The sequence below is a fragment of the Erpetoichthys calabaricus genome, chromosome 10 (assembly GCF_900747795.2).
Source record: "Erpetoichthys calabaricus chromosome 10, fErpCal1.3, whole genome shotgun sequence".
Classification (NCBI taxonomy): Eukaryota; Metazoa; Chordata; class Cladistia; order Polypteriformes; family Polypteridae; genus Erpetoichthys; species Erpetoichthys calabaricus.
In genome coordinates, this window is record NC_041403.2 from 157,212,009 (window position 1) to 157,234,224 (window position 22,216).

General features: G+C 40.2%; 3 protein-coding genes across 7 annotated transcripts in view; 2 read left to right on the forward strand and 1 right to left on the reverse strand.

The window, feature by feature from the left end:
- Positions 1–9,732, forward strand: part of srsf11 (serine and arginine rich splicing factor 11) — a 40,360-nt gene extending 30,628 nt beyond the window's left edge. For 2 of the 5 annotated variants that reach the window (XM_028812175.2, XM_028812173.2), the window contains exons 10-13: positions 5,280–5,375; positions 8,420–8,591; positions 8,863–8,895; positions 9,098–9,732. In XM_028812175.2, coding sequence (XP_028668008.1) covers positions 5,280–5,375; positions 8,420–8,591; positions 8,863–8,895; positions 9,098–9,292 — 496 coding nt within the window. In that variant the 3' untranslated portion in view covers positions 9,293–9,732. The remainder of the gene's footprint in view (positions 1–5,279; positions 5,376–8,419; positions 8,592–8,862; positions 8,896–9,097) is intronic. The other 3 variants (XM_028812176.2, XM_028812177.2, XM_028812178.2) reach the window with 2 other exon arrangements.
- Positions 1–22,216, forward strand: part of fnbp1l (formin binding protein 1-like) — a 373,280-nt gene that overhangs the window by 180,201 nt on the left and 170,863 nt on the right. The window lies entirely within an intron of this gene.
- The window catches only part of axdnd1 (axonemal dynein light chain domain containing 1), an 86,416-nt gene continuing 82,832 nt past the window's right edge, over positions 18,633–22,216 (reverse strand). The window contains exon 25 of the mRNA XM_051932532.1: positions 18,633–19,001. Within this exon, the coding sequence (XP_051788492.1) occupies positions 18,818–19,001 (184 nt within the window). The 3' untranslated portion in view covers positions 18,633–18,817. The remainder of the gene's footprint in view (positions 19,002–22,216) is intronic.

The window sequence follows — 22,216 nt, forward strand, 5'->3', positions numbered from 1 at the left end:
TCTGTGTACACAATGATCTTTGTAAATGTAGGTTGATATAAGAGATGTGAGGCAAGAAATGTATACATAGCTAAAAAAGCCATTTTTTTCATGTTATAGTACTAATGGCATAATGTTGATGTGAAGTATAGAATATATAAAGACTGAAGTCCAAATAACAAATTAACACTTTCACAAAAGGTATAACAAAACAAGTGTGCTTTTATTCAAGACTCAAACTGAGTAAAACCAAATCATTCAAATGACATGTCGCTTTGAATGTTTAAAAAAAAAAATGAAGTCCAAATATCAGGTGATGCAAAATAGATGTTTGCATGCATATGTGTTTCATTTTCAACTAGTCTTATTTTATAGGCATGCAGTTGTCACAGTGGTAATGGTGCTTCTTTGCAGAATCATGCAGGTTGTGCAGAGTTGACGTTGCTGCCTCGCAGTAAAGAGATCATGGGTTTGATTCCCGTGGCCTCCCTGCATAGAGCGGATTGAGTAGTGAACAAATGTATGTTTTTATTATATAATAAATATATCAATTTGAATCTGTAAGAGTTGGTGTAAATTTATGATACTTGGAAAAGTTTGCGCTGCAGGGATAAAAGCAGACACACAAGCGCAGGTGAAGCATTTCTTCTTGGTATCTTGGTTAGCAAACAGACACTGCAATGTCTGGAGTAAGATTACCGTGTGAGGAAAACTCTATTTAGACATCACTTTTTAGACATTCACAGCAACATGTCATTTTGAATGATTTTTATTCAGTTTTGTTCTTAAATGCATACTTTTTGTTGTACCCTTTGTGAAAGTGTTTATTTGATACTAGGGGGTTACCCCCCTGCTCGCTTCACTTACCAACCCCCTGCACTTCGCATCTCTGCTGCTTGCGTTGTAAAGAGGGGGAAATGAACGCACCCCAAGGAGACGCGGTCACTCCTCTGAAACCCCCTCTTAAACGGTGATACAATGGGAAACATATATTCATTTTTTTTTTAAACTTTGCTCGATCAGCCGTTGGCTTGCTGCTGCTGCTGTGCCGCGTGATCTGCATCTTGTACGGCGCTTTGAACATTTAAAAGCCTGCACAGCAGCTGTCCTACTCTATCTTTTATTTCCCGGCCTCAGGCATGGTTAAATCTTTTGGCACAAAGTCTCCTCTCGCAGGGCGTGAGTTCTTGATATTTTTTGTTTTATACTTTAAAAACGGTCCCCACTATCCTTCCAGTTTTTAATAATGCGTTGGACAGTTGTTCTTAACCCAATTTTGGTAGTTTCTGCAATCTCCTTAGATGTTTTCTCTGCTTGATGCATGCCAATGATTTGACCCTTCTCAAACAGACTAACATCTTTTCCACGACCACGAGATGTGTCTTTCGACATGGTGGTTTGAGAAATGAGAAGCAACTCATTGCACCAGTTGGGGTTAAATAACCTGTTGCCAGCTGAAAGATAATTGCCCATGCAGTAATTATCCAATAGGAGGCTCGTACCTATTTGCTTAGTTAAATCCAGGCGGCGACATTTTTTTTTTGGCCAGGCAGTGTGTGTGTGTGTGTGTGTGTGTGTGTATTATATATATATATATATATATATATATTACATATTACATATTACAGTGCATCCGGAAAGTATTCACAGCGCATCACTTTTTGCACATTTTGTTATGTTACAGCCTTATTCCAAAATGGATTAAATTCAATTTTTTCCTCAGAATTCTACACACAACACCCCATAATGACAACGTGAAAAAAGTTTACTTGAGGTTTTTGCAAATTTATTAAAAATAAAAAAACTGAGAAAGCACATGTACATAAGTATTCACAGCCTTTGCCATTGAGCTCAGGTGCATCCTGTTTCCCCCGATTATCCTTGAGATGTTTCTGTAGCTTCATTGGAGTCCACCTGTGGTAAATTCAGTTGACTGGACATGATTTGGAAAGGCACACACCTGTCTATATAAGGTCCCACAGTTGACAGTTCAGAGCACAAACCAAGCATGAAGTCAAAGGAATTGTCTGTACACCCCCGAGACAGGATTGTCTCGAGGCACAAATCTGGGGAAGGTTACAGAAAAATTTCTGCTGCTTTGAAGGTCCCAATGAGCACAGTGGCCTCCATCATCCGTAAGTGGAAGAAGTTTGAAACCACCAGGACTCTTCCTAGAGCTGGCCAGCCATGTAAAGTGAGTGATCGGGGGAGAAGGGCCTTAGTCAGGGAGGTGACCAAGAACCCGATTGGTCACTCTGTCAGAGCTCCAGAGGTCCTCTGTGGAGAGAGGAGAACCTTCCAGAAGGACAACCATCTCTGCAGCAATCCACCAATCGGACCTGTATGGTAGAGTGGCCAGATGGAAGCTACTCCTTAGTAAAAGGCACATGGCAGCCCGCCTGGAGTTTGCCAAAAGTCTGAGAGCCCTTCAGGTGCTATGAGAAAGAAAATTCTCTGGTCTGATGAGACAAAGATTGAACTCTTTGGTGTGAATGCCAGGCGTCACGTTTGGAGGAAACCAGGCACCGCTCATCACCAGGCCAGTACCATCCCTACAGTGAAGCATGGTGGTGGCAGCATCATGCTGTGGGGATGTTTTTCAGCGGCAGGGACTGGGAGACTAGTCAGGATAAAGGGAAAGATGACTGCAGCAATGTACAGAGACATCCTGGATGAAAACCTGCTCCAGAGCGCTCTTGACCTCAGACTGGGGCGACGGTTCATCTTTCAGCAGGACAACGACCCTAAGCACACAGCCAAGATATCAAAGGAGTGGCTTCAGGACAACTCTGTGAATGTCCTTGAGTGGCCCAGACTTGAATTCGATTGAACATCTCTGGAGAGATCTTAAAATGGCCCTGCACCGACGCTTCCCATCCAACCTGATGGAGCGTGAGAGGTGCTACAAAGAGGAATGGGCGAAACTGGCCAAGGATAGGTGTGCCAAGCTTGTGGCATCATATTCAAAAAGACTTGAGGCTGTAATTGCTGCCAAAGGTGCATCGACAAAGTATTGAACAAAGGCTGTGAATACTTATGTACATGGGATTTCTCAGTTTTTTTATTTTTAATAAATTTGCAAACACCTCAAGTAAAACTTTTTTCACGTTGTCATTATGGGGTGTTGTGTGTAGAATTCTGAGGAAAAAAATGAATTTAATCCATTTTGGAATAAGGCTGTAACATAACAAAATGTGGAAAAAGTGATGCGCTGTGAATACTTTCCGGATGCACTGTAATATGTAATATATAATACACACACACACACACTGCCTGGCCAAAAAAAAATGTCGCCACCTGGATTTAACTAAGCAAATAGGTACGAGCCTCCTATTGGATAATTACTGCATGGGCGATTATCTTTCAGCTGGCAACAAGTTATTTAACCCCCAACTGGTGTAATGAGTTGCTTCTCATTTCTTAAACAACCATGTCGAAAGACACATCTCGTGGTCGTGGAAAAGCTGTTAGTCTGTTTGAGAAGGGTCAAATCATTGGCATGCATCAAGCAGAGAAAACATCTAAGGAGATTGCAGAAACTACCAAAATTGGGTTAAGAACAACTGTCCAACGCATTATTAAAAACTGGAAGGATAGTGGGGACCCATCGTCTTCGAGGAAGAAATGTGGCCAGAAAAAAATCCTGAATGATCGTGATCGGCGATCACTTAAACGTTTGGTGAAATCAAGTCGAAGAAAAACAACAGTAGAACTCAGGTCTATGTTTAATAGTGAAAGTAAGAGCATTTCCACACGCACAATGCGAAGAACTCAAGGGATTGGGACGGAACAGCTGTGTAGCTGTAAGGCACGGGCATATTCCAAGATGACAATGCCAGGATTCATCGGGCTCAAATTGTGAAAGAGTGGTTCAGGGAGCATGACACCTCATTTTCACACATGGATTGGCCACCACAGAGTCCAGACCTTAACCCCATTGAGAATCTTTGGGATGTGCTGGAGAAGGCTTTGCGCAGCGGTCAGACTCTACCATCATCAATGCAAGATCTTGGTGAAAAATTAATGCAAAACTGGATGGAATTAAATCTTGTGACATTGCCTAAGCTTATCGAAACAATTCCGCAGCGAATGCGTGTCGTAATCAAAGCTAAAGGCGGTCCAACAAAATATTAGTGTGAACTTTTTTTTTTTTGGTCCAGGCAGTGTTTTATTTATATATATTTGGACTTTGGTCTACACTGCACATCAACATTGTCCTTATTACTATAACATGAAAAATTTGCTGTTTGAGCTATTTTGTTCAATATGTCTTCACACCTCATGTCAGCCTTCATTTACACAGACTGTTGTGGACTCGGAACACACGTGAAATGTATGCATTTCAAATCATGGTAGATCATTAGTTGTAATTCCATACAACTGTTTGCTAGATAAACTTCAACACAGACTTGAGCCAGTGAGCATTAAGGCAGAGTGATGGCTTCGGCTGGATGAGTGCAGGTTGAGTGCTGCAGATTGACACATTTGCAGAACAGAAGTGCTTATTTTAATTCTGGTCAATTTAAACCATATCTAACTATATGTAAATCAGGGGCCCAGAAGTGGCAGTGCAGTTAGGGTTCATTGCTTTTTATTTTTACATATTGTACTGCTTTATCCGTGTTTCATGGCCATGCATGCAGGAGATCATTTAAATGCTTTCTTGTAGTAATCTAGTCTCAGGCAGACTGTAGATTGTGAAACTTGAGGACTGTGCCTCTGATATGGATTTGAGCAACACCGGAGCACCAAAAGTAACAGTCCTGCCTCTTCACACTGTACACCTCAGATTATAAATTTGTTCTAGGGTGATTCTGCACTTATGGGAGGTATCAATAAGGAAGATGAGACTGAGTATAAGAGTCAGAGAACTTTGTTTCTTGATGAAGAAAAGTTGCAGACAATTCTGACATCTGCAAAATCCAGGATCTGGATATTGCCATTATATCTGGTCACTATTCAAGGAGTGGATATTAAGTGGTGCACTTCTACATGTACTTGTGGGTCAATGTCAGATTGGACTGGTCTTGTAACAGAGGAACTGTATAAGAGAGGGCAAAGCAGACTAGGTTCCTTTAATGTGGGTAGTGACATCCTTCATGTTCTGCCACTCTGGCCACTGTGATTTTGTGCACAATGGTGTGTTGATCCGGTAGGGTCACTTTTAGAAAAGCCCACTGAATCAATAAGCTAATGAAAAGGGCTGGCACAAGTCTGGGATTGCTTCTCAACCTCTTTGAGGTAGTAGCAAAGGAGAGATTTAAAACAAAGCTGAAGTAATATTTATATGTATATTCTAGGGAAAGGAGGAGGAGGAGGAGTCGTAGCGCATCCAGATCTCCAAAAAAGTCACGATCTCCAAAGCGGAAACTGTCCAGGTCACCTTCTCCTAGAAGGTTAGTGAATCTTAGTTTTTGGTTGTTTTGCTTGGATGTAAACAACGTAGAAACATTATTTGACCCAGATACTGTACTGACCTTTGATTTAACATAACTTTCAAGCCAAAATAGAGCAATACTGCAAAATGTGGCTGGTTGGTTGAGTTAGAAGTTAGATATATTCGTTAGTAATCTTGGCACAGGTAGAATCCGTATGATGTCATGGCTTGAATTTTTGGTAAAGGATGGCCCTTTTTTGTGCATTATGTGACTCGTTAAAAAGGAGAGAGTGGTGTGGGTGAGATAATTGCTTAGATTTTCCCATACTTTTGCTTATCTAAAAATTTGGGTGATCTGCTATTGTTCAACACATCTAGATGTTCATACTAGGATATAAAAGCTGAAATTCTGAAATCTCGTGTTCTATTCATCATTTGATTTCAAACACAAATGTATTAATTGTACAGCAAAAACAAATTAATTGACCTTGTTGTTCCAATATGTTTAAAGGGGACTATATGGAGAAAACACGCAGACTTCACATGGATAATGTTTGGGTGTGGAAATCGAACCCAGGATGTGGGATCTGTGAAGCGCCATTACTGAGCAGTGCTCTGCCCTGCCACCCTGTACTGCATTTTTTTTATTATGCAATTTTTGTGTATCACCTACACTCCCCACATGTACTTTGTACATAATAACTATTAGTTCTAATGAAACTGTAGAGAAGAGGAAGGCAGAGTTTATAGATAGATAGATACTTTATTAATCCCAATGGGAAATTTAAAATACAGTGATCCCTCGCTATATCGCGCTTCGCCTTTCGCGGCTTCACTCCATCGCGGATTTTATATATAAGCATATTTAAATATATATCGCAGATTTTTCGCTGCTTCGCGGGTTTCTGCGGACAATTGGTCTTTTAATTTCTGGTACATGCTTCCTCAGTTGGTTTGCCCAGTTAATTTCATACAAGGGACGCTATTGGCAGATGGCTGAGAAGCTACCCAGCTTACTTTCTCTCTCTCTCTTGCACTGACGTAGGGGGGTGTGAGCAGGGGGGCTGTTCGCACACCTAGACGATACGGACTTTGCTACCTTCTGTGTGCAGCTGCTTCCTGAAGGACATGCTGCACGGTGCTTCGCATACTTAAAAACTCAAAGGGCACGTATTGATTTTTGACTTTGTTTTTCTCTGTCTCTCTCTCTGCTCCTGACGGAGGGAGTGTGAGCTGCTGCCTTCAACAGCTTTGTGCCCCGGTGCTTCGCATACTTAAAAGCCAAACAGCCCTATTGATTTGTTTGCTGTTCTCTATCTCTCTGACATTATCTGCTCCTGACGGGCACTCCTTTGAAGAGGAAGATATGTTTGCATTCTTTTAATTGTGAGACGGAACTGTCATCTCTGTCTTGTCATGGAGCACAGTTTAAACTTTTGAAAAAGAGACAAATGTTTGTTTGCAGTGTTTGAATAACGTTCCTGTCTCTCTACAACCTCCTGTGTTTCTGCGCAAATCTGTGACCCAAGCATGACAATATAAAAATAACCATATAAACATATGGTTTCTACTTCGCGGATTTTCTTATTTCGCGGGTGGCTCTGGAACGCAACCCCCACGATGGAGGAGGGATTACTGTACAATAGCATTTGCTCAATTGGAAAACACTGTAGGAACAAGTTGGTAGGATTTGGCAGACACTTGTATTCGAAGGGTGACTAAATAATGTCATGTTAGCAGCAGTGACATCTGAAAAGAAAACAAACCTCTCTGTGTGTAAAAATGTAACTTTCCCTTTGCTATTGGGTAATGCTGAAGATGTTGCTTAAAATGTAAATAAGATATTAGGAAAATGCAAGTTAATTTTTGTGGAATGTGCGAAGCAAAAAGAAGAGAAAACATTTACATGTGCATGTTTAGTTTTTAAACTTTTAAGTGTGAAAAGAGCAATAATTAGAAGAAATTAACATATACAGTGAACCCTCGTTTATCACGGTTAATCCGTTCCAGACTCTACCGTAATAAATGAATTTTCACGAAGTAGGATTCTTTATTTGTAAATCGAATATTTTCGCAGTTAGAGTATAGAAAACCTGTTTACGACCTTCTAAATATGCTTTTTAACATTATTAGAGCCCTCTAGACATGAAATAACACCCTTTAGTCACCATTACACTCGTATTACCCAATATATTAGACAAAATAAGAGAAAATAAGACATATTAGACGTTACAAATATCATATTATTATTATTGTACTGTACATTTAATTACACACACACACAGTTCTTACACACAACCACTAACCTATGAAGGCACGACCTCAGTAGGAGAGTCTTCAGGTTGTAAGCTGGAGCGCTGATCGCACCCTCAGAGGACACAGACGCCCCTGGGAAAACCCCTGAAACAGCTGACAGCTGTGCAAATCTGTGACCCAAGCGTGACAAAGTGGTGCGGGATCTTCAGCAGGTGCGTCGTTGTCGTCTTCCGCTGAAGGAGTACTAGGAGTAGGCAGTGGGTGTCTGGGTGCGCGGCTGAAGAACATCATGATCGGCAGTTGCTGGTGCTGTCTTTTCATATGCGTGAGGAGGCTTTTGTAGACTTTGCCATCTTTGATCATATCCAAGAGTTTCACCTTCTTCTGGATGGTAAGCATCTTCCTCCGGCACTTAGTTTCATTGTCAGAAGGCTTAGAAAAAGCAGCACGTTTAGGAGCCATCGTGGGGCTTAGATAAAAGTTTTCAGAAAGCGCACGTTTAGTGACGTACGTGTGTATGAGAAAAAATCGCGATAGAGTGAAGCCGCGGAAGTCGAAGCGTGATATAGCGAGGGATCACTGTATATTAAACACAGTTCTGTATATAATTAGGTATTATATCAGTCGTAAGCAGTATAACTTGCTTTGCACTAATTAAACACAAATTCAAAGAAATAAAATTACAGCAGCAGTGATCATGTCACGTAACTCCTGAAGCCACACATTTAATAAATTTGTGAGACGTATTCAAGTATGGCTTAAATATTCTCATTGTATTTTTTTGTTTTGAAATGTTACTTTTTTCAGACACAAGAAAGAAAAGAAGAAGGACAAAGAGAGGGAAAAAGACAGGGAACGAGAAAAGGACAGAGACAGAAGCAGAGAAGAGAGAGAGAGGTCAACCAGCAAAAAGAAAAAAAGTAAAGACAAGGAGAAAGATCGAGAAAGAAAGTCTGATGGTGAGAAAGGAGATGTAAAGGTACGTTCTCTAATGGTACTAATTGTTGAAATTGTAGGCTTTGAGAAGTGTTTATAGTGAAGAACTAGAAAGGTGTCGCGTGTTGATGCTTTAAAGAAAAGTGCAGCGTCGTGTGAGTATTGAGGTGCCACTAGTAAGTATCCCTAATGGTGCTGTGGAGTTTTAGTTAATGTTGATGATGTAAGTAATTATTTCTGCAGACCAGATAGCTGCTGGATGTTAATTTGTCCTTATTTTTTGAAAACAGTATTTTAAACTTGTGCTTTTGCAGGCAGAGATGACTAATAAGAGAGAATTAAATGAGGTACAGTGGCGTTTTTATTTCTGTATTTTATTTTTGAATAACTCGTGATCTGCAGAAATAGATTGCTTTTATTTGTTAGATATATAAACAATGCATGAACCTTGATAGCAATATCCCTTTTCAGTCTGCATTTGCTCTCAGACTCTTTGTAAAATGTTAGTAATTTGGGAAGAAGTAATTTTATATGTATATATTTTTGTAGGTAACACGAGATTACGATGAAGAAGAACAAGGATATGACAGTGAAAAAGAGAAAAAAGAGGACAAAAAAGTTTCAGACTCTTCCTCTCCAAAGGTAAAGGAAACATCTGAAGACAAAGTAATGGGAGATGCTGTAAGAGAATCCAAAGTTAATGGTGATGATCATCATGAAGAAGATATGGATATGAGTGACTGAAAGCGCACAGTTGCCTGTTATTGCGGTGAACAGCAGTACCATTCCTTTTTTTTTTATTTTGGAAGAGTACCTGGTGCCTCTGAATTTGCAGCTGGTGAATATCAGTCTTAACTGAAAAATGTACAGTTCTTCAGAAATCCTTCTGCTCCAGTCATTATTGTACAGCTCTGTGGATATGCCCTTTAGGTTTATTTACTGCTCATGCAATTTATGCATGTTAATATTTAAATATAACTAATCCCCTTAAAGAATTTTATTGGAAGGCAAGATGGGGGATATGTCATTGGCCCAAACTTCTTTTTTCCTAACATCTCTCTCTGTTTCTTTCCTTCATTACAAACAGTAAATACCCGTCTCACCCAATCTGTTCAAACAAAAATTAAATTAAAAAAAAAAAAAATAATAACCAGACAACAATTTCTGTGCTTTAAGAGCATGTATGTCATAGTTAACATTAACAGTTATATTTCAGAGCACTGAAAGTAAGTAGACGGTATACAAATAGACAACTAATTGATCATTTTAAAATGGATGAGCTCTTTGTAAGTAAATGTAAAAAGAGAAGACCAGTATGAAAACCTGTACCCCTGCTTTATTTCTGGTTGTTAGCAGAACTAGTTTGGATAATTGTCTGTTATTTTAACTGCTTTAGTCTGAAGTTTAAGGGGAAAAAAATCTGCTTGATGCTGCCCCCCCACCCACCCCCTTCTGATTTTGTGGTTTTCATATACTCTTGGTATTCAGTGTTCAATGTTGTAACAATGCATCACTGAAGACACCATCGTTGATCTTGGTGAAGCTGTTTTTTAGTTGCTTTATTTTTTATTTTTTTTTTCATATAGTGTAGGTAAAAATTTGAAAACTTTATTTGTGAGTTGTAGTTGGCTCTGAATCCATGTACAGTTTATGAAGTGTTTTACCAGTGAATATCTTTGATAATAAATCTTACACAAAAAAACTTGATTTTAGTAATGCAGAAGTATCAAATATTAAACACGTTGGCCTTTTAATTAAATAACACAAAGAGACCCTTTTTAATTAGTGATGTGTAAGTCCTGAAAAGTTTGCTTTGCCACGAGTTTGGCGAAATCACAGAAACGGAAACTTCACAGAACTCAATGGGGAAGGGGAAACCGATTCAGTTTTGAGGGGCTTATAAGTGTCACTTACTGTGCTGGCCTGGTTATGGTGGCTAAATATGAGATCTAAACTGTGAGGTAGCAGTGCTAAGCGCTGCGCCATCGTGTCTCAAACAAAAGACTCGGAGGAAAGAATCACCACTAACTAGCAATACGTAAGTGAAATAGAGTCCCACTGTTGGGGCACACACTGCCCATGTCACAAAGCAGCGGCATGGGACTGGCACGTTCCACTGTCTGATGTGGCTTTGGACGCAGCTGGAATGACACTCCCACAACCCCCCACCCCATCTTTATCAAGAAATGCCTCGTAAATAGTAATACATCTTTTGTTTTAATTATTTCATAGTGTGTCCTGTGGGAGAGGTCGGGCTCCTTTAAAGCTTGTTTTGGGTTCACGACTGGGCACATGGCTAACATGCTTGCTGCCAGCTTACGGGGAGCAGTGTTATATACAGTACCTGGTGAGTGTACTCCTAATAATAGTCTCATAATCAGCGAATGTACCCCCCCAAATGAAAATACTCCTTGTTTTTATGTTGTTAAATGGATGTGGGAATGAAATGACAACTGTGAGTGGCAAAGCAGGACTTCCACTTGGTGAAATGAGTGTGGTTCGAGACGGGGAAAGTACCGCGCAGCACAGCAGTGTCATAGGCTATACAGCTTCAATCCTGCCCCCAAGAAGCCCCCTTTGTGTGCTTGAGACCCACCGACATTCATACTGGCAACAACCTTACAGTAAGTATGCATGAAAGTTCAGCGTATGGCTGCTCTGTGATGTCACGCCTGCCTTGCAAAGCATCATGGGACATGGGTGGTGTTGAACAAAGCCTTGATCCATAAGGTTAAGCCAGTATAATGTAAGATAAAAAACACTGGCTGAGTCAAAATTGTTAACATTTGAATGGCGGAAACAATTTATTCACAAAACATATTTCATATGTGCAAGATGATTTACAGGAATGTCTCGGCCTATTCGCCATCACGTTCAACACACAAAAACCAACGAGCAACAGTAAGTACCATTTAAAGCCCGGACACACATTTCACAGGGAATAGATGATGGCACAGTCCGTATGCTGTCCTTCAGGTCATTGATATCTCAAACTTTCCTTCACCATACCCCATAACCAGAAATCACAGGGTGTCAAATCAGGGGGATGTGGAGGCCATGGCAATGGTCCACCACGACCTGGAAAGGTGTGGTTGAGATAAAAATAATACCTTAGTGCTAACATCATTTTGACTCACCCTATAGTTTAACTATTCTTTTGAATTCAATACAAAATTTATTAGTAGCAAAAACATGTCACTAATTAAGAAAAAGGTTAGAATGAAAACCTGCAGCCCTCCAGGACCACAGTTCTAGGAGATGGTTTAATAAATTGGCTGATGTCATTTACTAGAAATTTAATTTAAAGGTTAAGAGCTGAGCTTGAGGGAGAACTGAGAAGGACAAGAATTTAGTGGAATGAGACTTGAACTTGAGTGCGTTTATTTGGGTATGTAAGCATTTGAACCAAGCAGAGTAAATGTCAGGTTATATGCAAGCATTAATTCAACACGGTTATGTAAATTCAGTTGTCTATAAATGTGGGTCTCTGTCTTTGCTCCGGGACCATTCCTTAACACCTCTGCTCAGGGTACAATCCCTTAACAGACGGCTGTAACGGGGGCTCCATGCATCTTAATTTCTCTTCATGAAGAGGAACAGGCTTCCTCCTGTCTGATTTCTGACTCAGAGGTCCTTGGGGTACCAATTTCTTCCATATCTTTTATCGACTCCATGAGCAGTATGTTTATTAAGATGAAGGTGGTAAGTGTGAGGATGATGTTTTGAGGAGGTTTACCAGCCCATGGACTTGCACGAGTGATGCACATCTGAGGTTTGATCTCATTCTCTTATTTCTTTGGAAATGTTCCATCTTAAGCTGCTCTTCAGTGTTCTAATAGGCTGATCATGAGGATTTGTTGTGCAGCAGATGTTCTGCGTCGACTAACCCAGAGTCTCGCTTACATTTGAGTGCTTTTGAGGACATTTCCAATCAACATTTCCTAATGTGTGGAAGTATTACAGGATGTAAAGACTTGACATTCATTCTTTTATACTTGTTTTCAAATTCTATTGTTTTACATCCTCTTGAGAACCAAACATGGCATTTCCTATGTATTGCTAGTGATGGATGTAGTCAGACCCCCACAGAAAGCTTTGCCTTGAAGTAAGTACAACATATTGACTTGTATTCCTTAAAGGAAGGAATAGGTTGGGATGGGGAAAAAAAAATGACGTGTGTGACATTCTTCACAACCAGCATATACATTTTCATATCTGCTGCCCAGCCATGTACTTCCATTCCTCCTGCATCCAAATCAATGATGTCATGATGAAAGGCAAGCCTTCATGTTCTCTTGAAGTCATTTAGTTTTGCTAAGGAACTTCATCTGTTCAGAGAAATCACAAGACATACGTTGTTAAACATCAAGGTGTAGCAGTTCTCAAAAAAAGTTGGTTAACACTTTAGGTGCTACAAATTATTTATTTACTGTTATGTAACACGACCTTAACCAAGGTTACAAAACAGCAGTAGATCGGTTATTCATCGCAGTGCTGTAATGGCATATTGAAATGATGGTAAAATGACTGGTTAATATGAATGACTTGTAGATCTTCTCTCTCTCATTTATTTATATATTTATATATATATATATGTGTATATCCAACATCTGTCTGTCTGTCCGCTTTTCACAAAAGAACTACTTGACGGATTTCAGTTGGGTGTTTATCAATAATTTGCTTGAACATTCTGGTTGATTTTTGCGACCTATCCTCATTGCACCCAGTATTATAGTTCGCTTGCGGCACCGATTTATTTATGGAGGGGGGCAGGGCCCTCCTTCACTCACGCACCAGCCTCGGGGCGTATCTTACATCCGCGTATCTAGTGAGCAAGAAAACTACTTAACAGATTTAGATCGTGTTTTTTTTCCCCCTATAATTTACTTGAACATGCTGGTTGATTTTGCAACTTCTCACCAAGCATTATAGTTCCCTTGCGGTTCCCATCGGGCTGAAGAGAGGGGGAGTGGGGGCCCTCAACTCACGCGTACGTGCGCTTATCTAGCGAACGAGAAAACTGTGGATTTAGATTGGGTTTTTTTCTGTAGAATTTGCTTGAACATTCCGGTTGATTTTTTTTGACTACTCTCATTGAGCTTAGAATCATAGTTTGCGTGCAGGAGCGATTTATTCTTGCTAATCTGAGACAGAGGCTGTGGGACGAGGGGAGGAGGAGTAGGGGGTCGGGCAGGGCCCTCCTCACTGTCCTGTTTCACTACTACACGGGTGGAGCCACGGGGGACGGCTAGTACTAAATGTAGAATGTCAAAAGAAACGTGTCTCCATTAAGCATCCTCCGACCATTCCAAAGTGAATTTACTGATGCTTTGTAAGTGTCGTGAAGACCCAACGAGGTGTATGATGAGGCCTTGCTACATAATAGTAAATGAGTATTAGGAGCATTTTGGCAATACCTAAACTAAAGTGTAATTTAGATTTCTAAAATCACATTTTAAGGCAAACTGATTACAGAAAGCAAAATACGCTGTCGTCTTTTTTTTTTTTTTTTTTTTAATCACTCACTGCAAATGTGTGCTTTGCCTTGAAACGTTTAATTATTCATATGCAGTTATCGTTGGTCAGTATTTAGAATTTAGAACCTTGTTTTTATGATGATGATTACATATTTTGACAAACTTGTTTACCCAGGTCATGGAGCTGTGAATACAAAAATAAGCAATTTATACTGAAAGTTTATTCTATTAAGAAACAATTTTTAAGAAAACAAAGATACTGTACAGATGTTTGTACCAAGAAATGGACACCACCACCTTCCTGGTGCAAGGTAAGTTAAAGAATCCATAATAATGTTTCTCCTCTGTTGTATGGTTGCCTATAACAGTAGTTACGGGTGTTAGTGTGACTTTTTTTTTTTTTAGTTGTCTGGGCTGCTGTGATACTGGTTCAAACTGGTCTGAAGCTAAGCATGTTCGAACCCAACCAGTACTTGGATGGGAGACCAACTAGAAAAGCTTGGATTGCTGCTCCAAGAGGTGTTGGTTAGGACTGTAGAGGGTGTTTATCCTGTGGTTTGTGGTCCCAGTCCTCTTGGGCAGTGACGGTGGGGACACTGTGCTGTAAATAACTGGTACTGTCCTTCAGGTGAGACGTAACACTGAGGTCAAAAATGGTCACTGGGCATCCTTCAGGAAAGAGCAGGATGTTTCTCAAGGTCCCACCACAGCCTGGTCATTCTGTCCCCCAGTCGTCCTCTGTACTTTATTGGCTAACTACCTCTCTCACACCTTCACCGCCTGATGACTAATGTGTGGAGGGTGTACTGGTCCAAGAATGGCTGTTGTCACTTCATCTAGGTCACTGGTGTCGAACTCCGGTCCTGGAGGACCGCAGTGGCTGCAGGGTTTCATTCTATCCTTCTTCATGAGTGACCAGTTTTTGCTGCTAATTAACTTCTTTTGCCTTAGTTTTAATTAACTTGACTCAGACCCCTTAGTTGTCTTTTTTCCGTAATAAGCAGCCAAACAATAATGAGACACAAAACAAGCCGCCACTTGACCAGCTCACCTGTGCCCATCACACAATATCTGAACATAAAGAAAGGTGAAGGTCTCAGTAAGGCTGATCTCTCAGGTCACCAAAACATCTCGACAGAGTTCTTTGGGAAAAACAGAAAAATCAACAGTTTTAGAAGTGTCTGCCATGGCAGAACGAGAGCAGCAACAAGCCAAGGAATTAAATAACGAATTTAATTAACAGCAAGAATCGGCTTCTCATTAAGAGACTGGTTGGAGTTTGAAATCCCAATTTCGCTGGTCATCTGTCGGCTTGTTTCACATCTCATTTCTGTTTGGCTCTCATGTAATGGAGAAAGGAATAAATTCAGAGGCCTGAATCCTTACAAACAGGGCTATTAAAATGAAGGGAAAAAAGTTAATTAGCAGTGAAAACTGGTGAGTGATTAGGAAAAGAGTTAGAATGGAAACCTGCGGCCTTCCATTCCTGGAGTTCGACACCCGTGATCTAGGTGGATGCTACACCTTGGTGGTGATTGAAGTGGTTTCCCCACTGCCTGGGTAATGAAGGTTGTAAAAGTGCTTTATATATACAGTGGAAACTCGGTTTGTGAGTAACTTGGTTTACGAGTGTTTTGCAAGACGAGCTAAAATTTTTAATAAATTTTGATTTGATAAACGAGCGAGGTCTTGCAATACGAGTAGTATGTATACGCTTTGTCTGCTGAGCATCATGTGATCACAACTGAGCTGATGGTGGTTCTCTCTCTTGCTGCGGGATTGTGGGCAATCATCTCCTATTCTCCGTCTGAGTTGGCGTGCCTCACTCATAGTAAACATCCGTACGAGCGTATACTGTTTACTACAGCATTGTGTGTGTGTGTGCTGTAATGTGCGAGTCCCCGTCTTGTACCCCAAAACACAAAGCTGAGTCTCAGTACTTTAGCGACACCATCTGCCACTCTCCTACACACAGACACAGCAGTCAGGCAGGGTCATGGCCAAGCAGTACTGTGCCCTGCCTATTTATAATGTTCCTTGTATCACCCATCGACGGCAGGCGCTTATAGCATGGCCGCGATCTTTTCGGATTCGCTTTTATGGCGAACTGCTACAGAGCTTGGGAGACTGCGATTGCTTTGGGACGCTCTTCAGCGAGTCATCCTGTTGGGTGCAATCCCACAAGAGTTTAGAAACTCACTCACACCAGCCATGATTCTCTTCAAAGGTAAAGTGCAGGTTAATTTGTTTTATGTATTTTTACTTTATATTTTGTATTAATCATTTTTAAATGAATAGTTTTGGGTCGTGGAACGAATCATCTGAGTTTCCATTATTTCTTATGGGGAAATTCACTTTGATATATGAGTGCTTTGGACTGCGAGCACGTTTCTGGAATGAATTATGCTCGCAAACCGAGGTTCCACTGTATTATTATTATAATGGTCACTCCCCTTTCCATATGAACAAAAGTGTGTTGCTGTCTATTTTTTGTGAGCTGATGGTGTACCAGGAGCAGAGATCCATCATCAATAAAGTATGTAATTTATCAATAGTTTATGAATGTCACTGTGAATGTCCCCGATTAGCAATCAGGTTGTCCACCAGCCTGCATTACTGCTAAAGCTTCGAGATTCTTCAAAATCTTGATGTCGAATCTTTGGACAATTACAATACTTTCCCTGAAAAATGACATTCAAAACTCTTATTTGTTCTGTATTCATTTTTATAAATACTGTATATTGTGGATACTTTTTAACTAACCCTCATTTATACTGAAGACTAAAATATTCTCTTAATTTTTTTCCTATTTGTTTTAGTTTGAGGACATTAGTTAATTCTGGTACTTTTATGCAATTGTTTAATTCTGTATCCTGATGCTAATGAAAGTATGGGAAGAAAGCTCATGGAAAAATGACCAATTCCAGTGACGTTGGAGTTAATCAAGAGAATTAGCTTAAATAATTGCAGTTTAGATCATTCTTTGAAGAAGTTGGTAGAATTGAATTAATTGTGCGCATTTATTGAAACATGATGACAACATTCTTATACGCACTCATTTTATGAGCCTGCTTGATCTACGTTTACGACTGCGGGGAACTTGTCTTCATCTTTGAGCTAAAGACAAGAAGAAAACAAGAAAACCTTTTGGGATATGATAGGAAAAACCCATGCAGGCTCGAGAAGACCATGCAAACTCTGTCCAGTCTGTCACTATGCAGTGGACCAAAATGCATTTTCCTGTTTGTGTCTTGAACGCGTAATTTTCTACTTTCTCGTATAGGGAAAGTATTATAATCGTCCAAAGATTCGATGTTGAGATTTTGATGAATCTCAACGGTTTTAGACCTCCCTGACTTTCTCATAAAGGGAAAGTATTGGAATCCTCCAAAAATTCCATTTTGAGTTTTTGAAGAATCTTGATGTTTTAGACCTCTCTGAAACTGAAAATACTATTTTTGGAATTATGTCTGTGTGTGTGTGTGTGTGTGTGTGTGTGTGTGTGTAAACACGATAACCTGAGTGCGCTTTCACTTCGGTCAACCAAATTTTGCATACAAGTACCGGGTACAAAACGTAGATTTCTATCCACATTTGGGCTATTTCCGTTAACCGGATGTGGTACTTCACCTTTTATTCATGCAGCTGTTCAATACACTGTACAATGTGTTATTAATTTGTTGTTGATGGTTCTTTAATGTACATACTAAAATATAATCATTGTCTTGCGGTTTACTTCTCAAATATCCTTCCCCATATCTGAGTATACGAGAAAGTCGATGGGAGACCACTCCCGGTTTTTTAAATTTATAGTTAGGGTGGTTTTTTTTTTGGCGAAACAGACATATTGTGGAAATGATTCCAAGTGACCTGTGATGCCAAACTTTGAGCTGTACAGGACACGTTAGGTTGACAAGACTTTATAAAATACTTGCCATGGTACGTGTGGAATGATATAAAAATGTTTGCTGTCTTTCGGTGCCTTTCCTCTGCAATTGCACGTTTCTTAGCCTCTCTTCACCGGCACTACGCTGTCATTATTTTCGAGGCGCCTTTCTCGCCTCCTGTCTGGTTTTATGCTCTACATCTTTGAAGGCGTCTCTCTCGGCGTGCGCCTTTACTCCTTACGCATGCACTACTTTCGTGGTGTCACAAACGCCAAATTGACCAACCAGATTGCTCGGATGGGACTGGACACGCAGACCTGAGTGTTTTATTATGTAGTAGATAATGCTGGTCTTGTCCTGTACTGTAACACGTTCATTCATTACTTTGCACAAAGTGTGACTGCCTGTCAGTGGTGTTGTGATGAATCTTCTCATTGTTTCACCTAAAGTGTGAAACTGAATATTCCTGAGCACCAAACGTACGCTGGTTAAGTATTGCTGTTTGCGCTTGGGTTTCTTGCCTTTGTATGTACATTGTATAGTAATGCGTATTCAGATTTTGAGGTGGGTTTTAATTTTAATTAACTTATTTTAGTGTTTTTTACCAGGTCCTGCTGAATAGGTCACATTTGATAATTTTTTTTTTTAAATAATTTTTAGTTTCTTTCATTGTACAGTTTGTTTCTTGTAAATGAAACTTGAACCTGCTATTGTACCACAAGTTACGTATCAGCTAGAAAACAAATTATAGAAGTTGTATTTTGAATAAAAATGTCCACGATGTGTTACTGTATATTATACTGTAGGTCACTGTTGGGTGTAGCGTTCTAAACAATGTTTGGCACTAAAGTGTTACTCGTCTATTACAGCTTGCCATGATATCATAGGGTCACCATAGGACCCTATCAGTACAAAACAGTAAGGTTTAATTTAAAGTATGAAGTCAATTCTCTCTCACCTGCGTTGTCTTTGCTGCCTTTGCTTTTAAGCTGTAGCTCCAAGTCATGGATCTTCTCATGTGCCACATGCAGACGTTCATTGATGTCAACAACTTGCTGCTCTGCATTCTGTGCGCGCTCCTCCGCCTTCCTGTTGGAAACATGTGGACAGGGCATGATCAAGTGAATTTATTTTATTTTAGGGATCAAACCAGGCCTTTAATGACCTCTTGGGCACAGCCATCGGCAGTGTGTCTGTCTGTGGAGAGAGTGTTGACCTCGTCGAGAGGTTTACTTACCTCGGCAGCGGCATTCCTGTCTCTGGTGACTCTTCCTTTGAAGTCAGTAGACGGATTGGAAGGGCATGGGGGGTCATGAGGACGCTGGAAAGGGGTGTGTGGCGCTCCCGATACCTATGCAAAAGGTCTTTAGAGTCCTAGTGCTTCCTGTCTTGCTATATGGTTGCGAGACATGGACGCTATCCAGTGACCTGAGACGAAGACTGGACTTCTTTGGTACTGTGTCTCTCCATAGAGTCCTTGGGTACCACTGGTTTGACTTTGGTTGCTCATGGAGTCCCGAATGAGGCACTTTAACTGCATTGTGCGGGAGGGTCAGTTGTGGCACGATTCCCAGAGGGTGATCTGACTTGCAGGATCCTCATTGCTGAAGACCCGAGTGGCTGGACCAGGCCAAGGAGACACCAACGTAGCAGCTGGCTGCGGCAGATAAGAGGGTCATTTCCGGATGGTGGAACTGGATTGTGTGTGTCCCTGAAGGGTTGCTAACCAGGATCCCAAGCGGTTTTGTGATGTGATGGATGTGGCAACACACTGTACTAGTGCATGCGCCCCAACCTGACCTGACCAAACCCTGCATACGATTTCTTATAAAATGTGCTAGCCAGTGGTGCACAGTTTTGGGTTATTTTTGGAACCATTCATAAGGAAGCTGATCATCGTACCTATGACAGCTGTTTACTCTCAATGGTACTTAGCATAACCTTCTCCTTATGAGTGTGGATGCCCTTGTCGTGTATTTGTACTTGTTCATAGCTGGGAAACCTATCACAGTGTTTGTGTATATATGTGTATAACTTTGTAAATGTTCTCTTTTTATATATGCACTGTAATATACTGTACATGTATCAATGCATATTAATTAGAATAAGTATTACAAGGCACTATATAAAGTAAAGGGATACATTTCAAAATAAATGCATTACACGTGACAAATTTTGATTCATAACAGTTAGCATAAAAACAATTTCAGTAAAGATGAAGTGAATAGTAAATTGGTTTAGCTACCAACTTACTGTATGTCCAAGATTAAATGAGCCCAGTGACGCAGTGTGGTGTTACTGGCTGGGTTCAGATCTCAGCCAGGTCAGTCTACACGTTCACTCCATGTCCATGTGGTGTGGTTTTTGAGTACTTTGGTTTTTCTTCCGCATCCCAAAGACACTTGGGTTTTTTTTTTAGCTGGTGTATTTAAATTCACCCAATGGGACTGGGTGTGTATGAGTGGATTTTGCAAGGAATTGGTTTGGCTTTTGGTTCTAGAAAGGTTTAAGTTTTCAATGGTTTGAGTGTTTTATCCAATTCTGTTAGGAAATACTCTGAAAACCCTGAACTGGATTAAGTAGGTTAGAGTATTTAGAGCTTTTTTCAGGCTTTTTGGGGACATAAGTGATATGTCTGTATGGGGGCTGAAATGCTGAAACACCACTTTCTTCATATGGTCGCTTAGCATATTAAAAGAATTAAGACTCTATTGTCATTGCAAATAAATACAATAAAATTCTGTGTGGCAACTCTCATACAGACTGATGGGATGCACGCATATTGATGAGAAGTGTTCAGTTGACGTTCTACCTTCCGAAGAAGGTTCTACAGTTAATCTATATATATATATATATATATATATATATAATATAATAAATTTGTTTCGCGTTTGAAATGGAAATTATGTATGACCACAGAACATATTATAATACAGGAACTAATCACTTTGTTTGTGGATGCCATTTTTATATACGTCTTTACGAATTGTTATTATTTGTGTGTGAGTTATTTTACTGATATTAAAAAGAAGTAAACACAAACACGCTGAGAAGTTTTATTTATTCGTCCACGTGACTGTCGCGGAAACTGCCACATTGTAATTTTTTTTAGTTGGCAGTACTTGATAGTAGAAGAGATGAGGAAAACAGCTTTGCGTCTTTCTACTTTTTAACTGCGCTGAGCTGTAAACAACGGGTCGGGCAGCGTCCTCTCTTCTCGCACTGTTTGTGACACTTCAATTGCCCCGTCGGCTCCTGGGAGAGTGGAAATCTTTACGAATGAGTGTAATCGGCGCCATCGAAGCAGGACTCTGTTTGTCCCTTAAGGTGAGTTCGGGTCACTAAAACCCCGCAACATTCAAGGTTGCTGTTGTGATCAATTATTTTAAGAAGATGGAGAGTTTACATCTAAGAAGATGTACCGACCTCTTCATGTAAAGTGTTGGACTTGGGAATTGTTTGGACCTTCTGCCCGTTAAGCATGGAAGGACAGCGTCCACATTTATCAGAATTATTTTTCTCTTAAATCACAGGCAAATAGTGCAAGATTGTCAGACAGAAATTTGGACAATCACATAAAAAATGTAATTTCTATACCACAGCGGTCATATAGCACCTTTCATAAGGGATCTACTACCGACAGACGATCCAAATACATTTTAGCTGCTGTTAGTAATACTTACCTGTTGTGTTATAGCGCCTTTAAAATGTAGTTTACCCGAAACCACTCCTGTAGTGCTCAATGTATCTTTACTTCTTAAATGTTAATGTTTTACAGTTTAATAACTTATAGACTACATTTTATTTTTTTCCCTTGCACTCAGTGAGCAAAGCCACTGGGTAATCAACTAGTAAATATATAAAATATATAAACACACCTGTTCCGTCGTGAGCTTGAATGTTTGTTTAAGAAACGCATGACAATTTACTGCCTTTCTGTAAGCTATTTGTTTCATTGAACTGTCTTAATTATATTAACGAATTAGCAAAATACCACGCTTCGCAGCGGAGAAATAGTGTGTTAAAGAAGTTAGGAAAAATAAAAGAAACATTTTAAAAATAACGTAACATGATTGTCAATGTATGAAGTAAGGTGAACAATAACAGGCTTGAAGCGGTGTAGTAAAGAAGAAGGGAGCTGTGAGCACGACGAACACCTGAGGAAAGTAAGGCAGCGAGTGAGGAGGCACATGAGCGCGTGTTGTCATTAATGTATATAGGCAGGGAGCCAACCACGTGGTAGGTGTGCGGAAGGGGGGCGGCCCTTGTGTGTCTCTGCCATGAAATAAATCGTCTGTTAACGG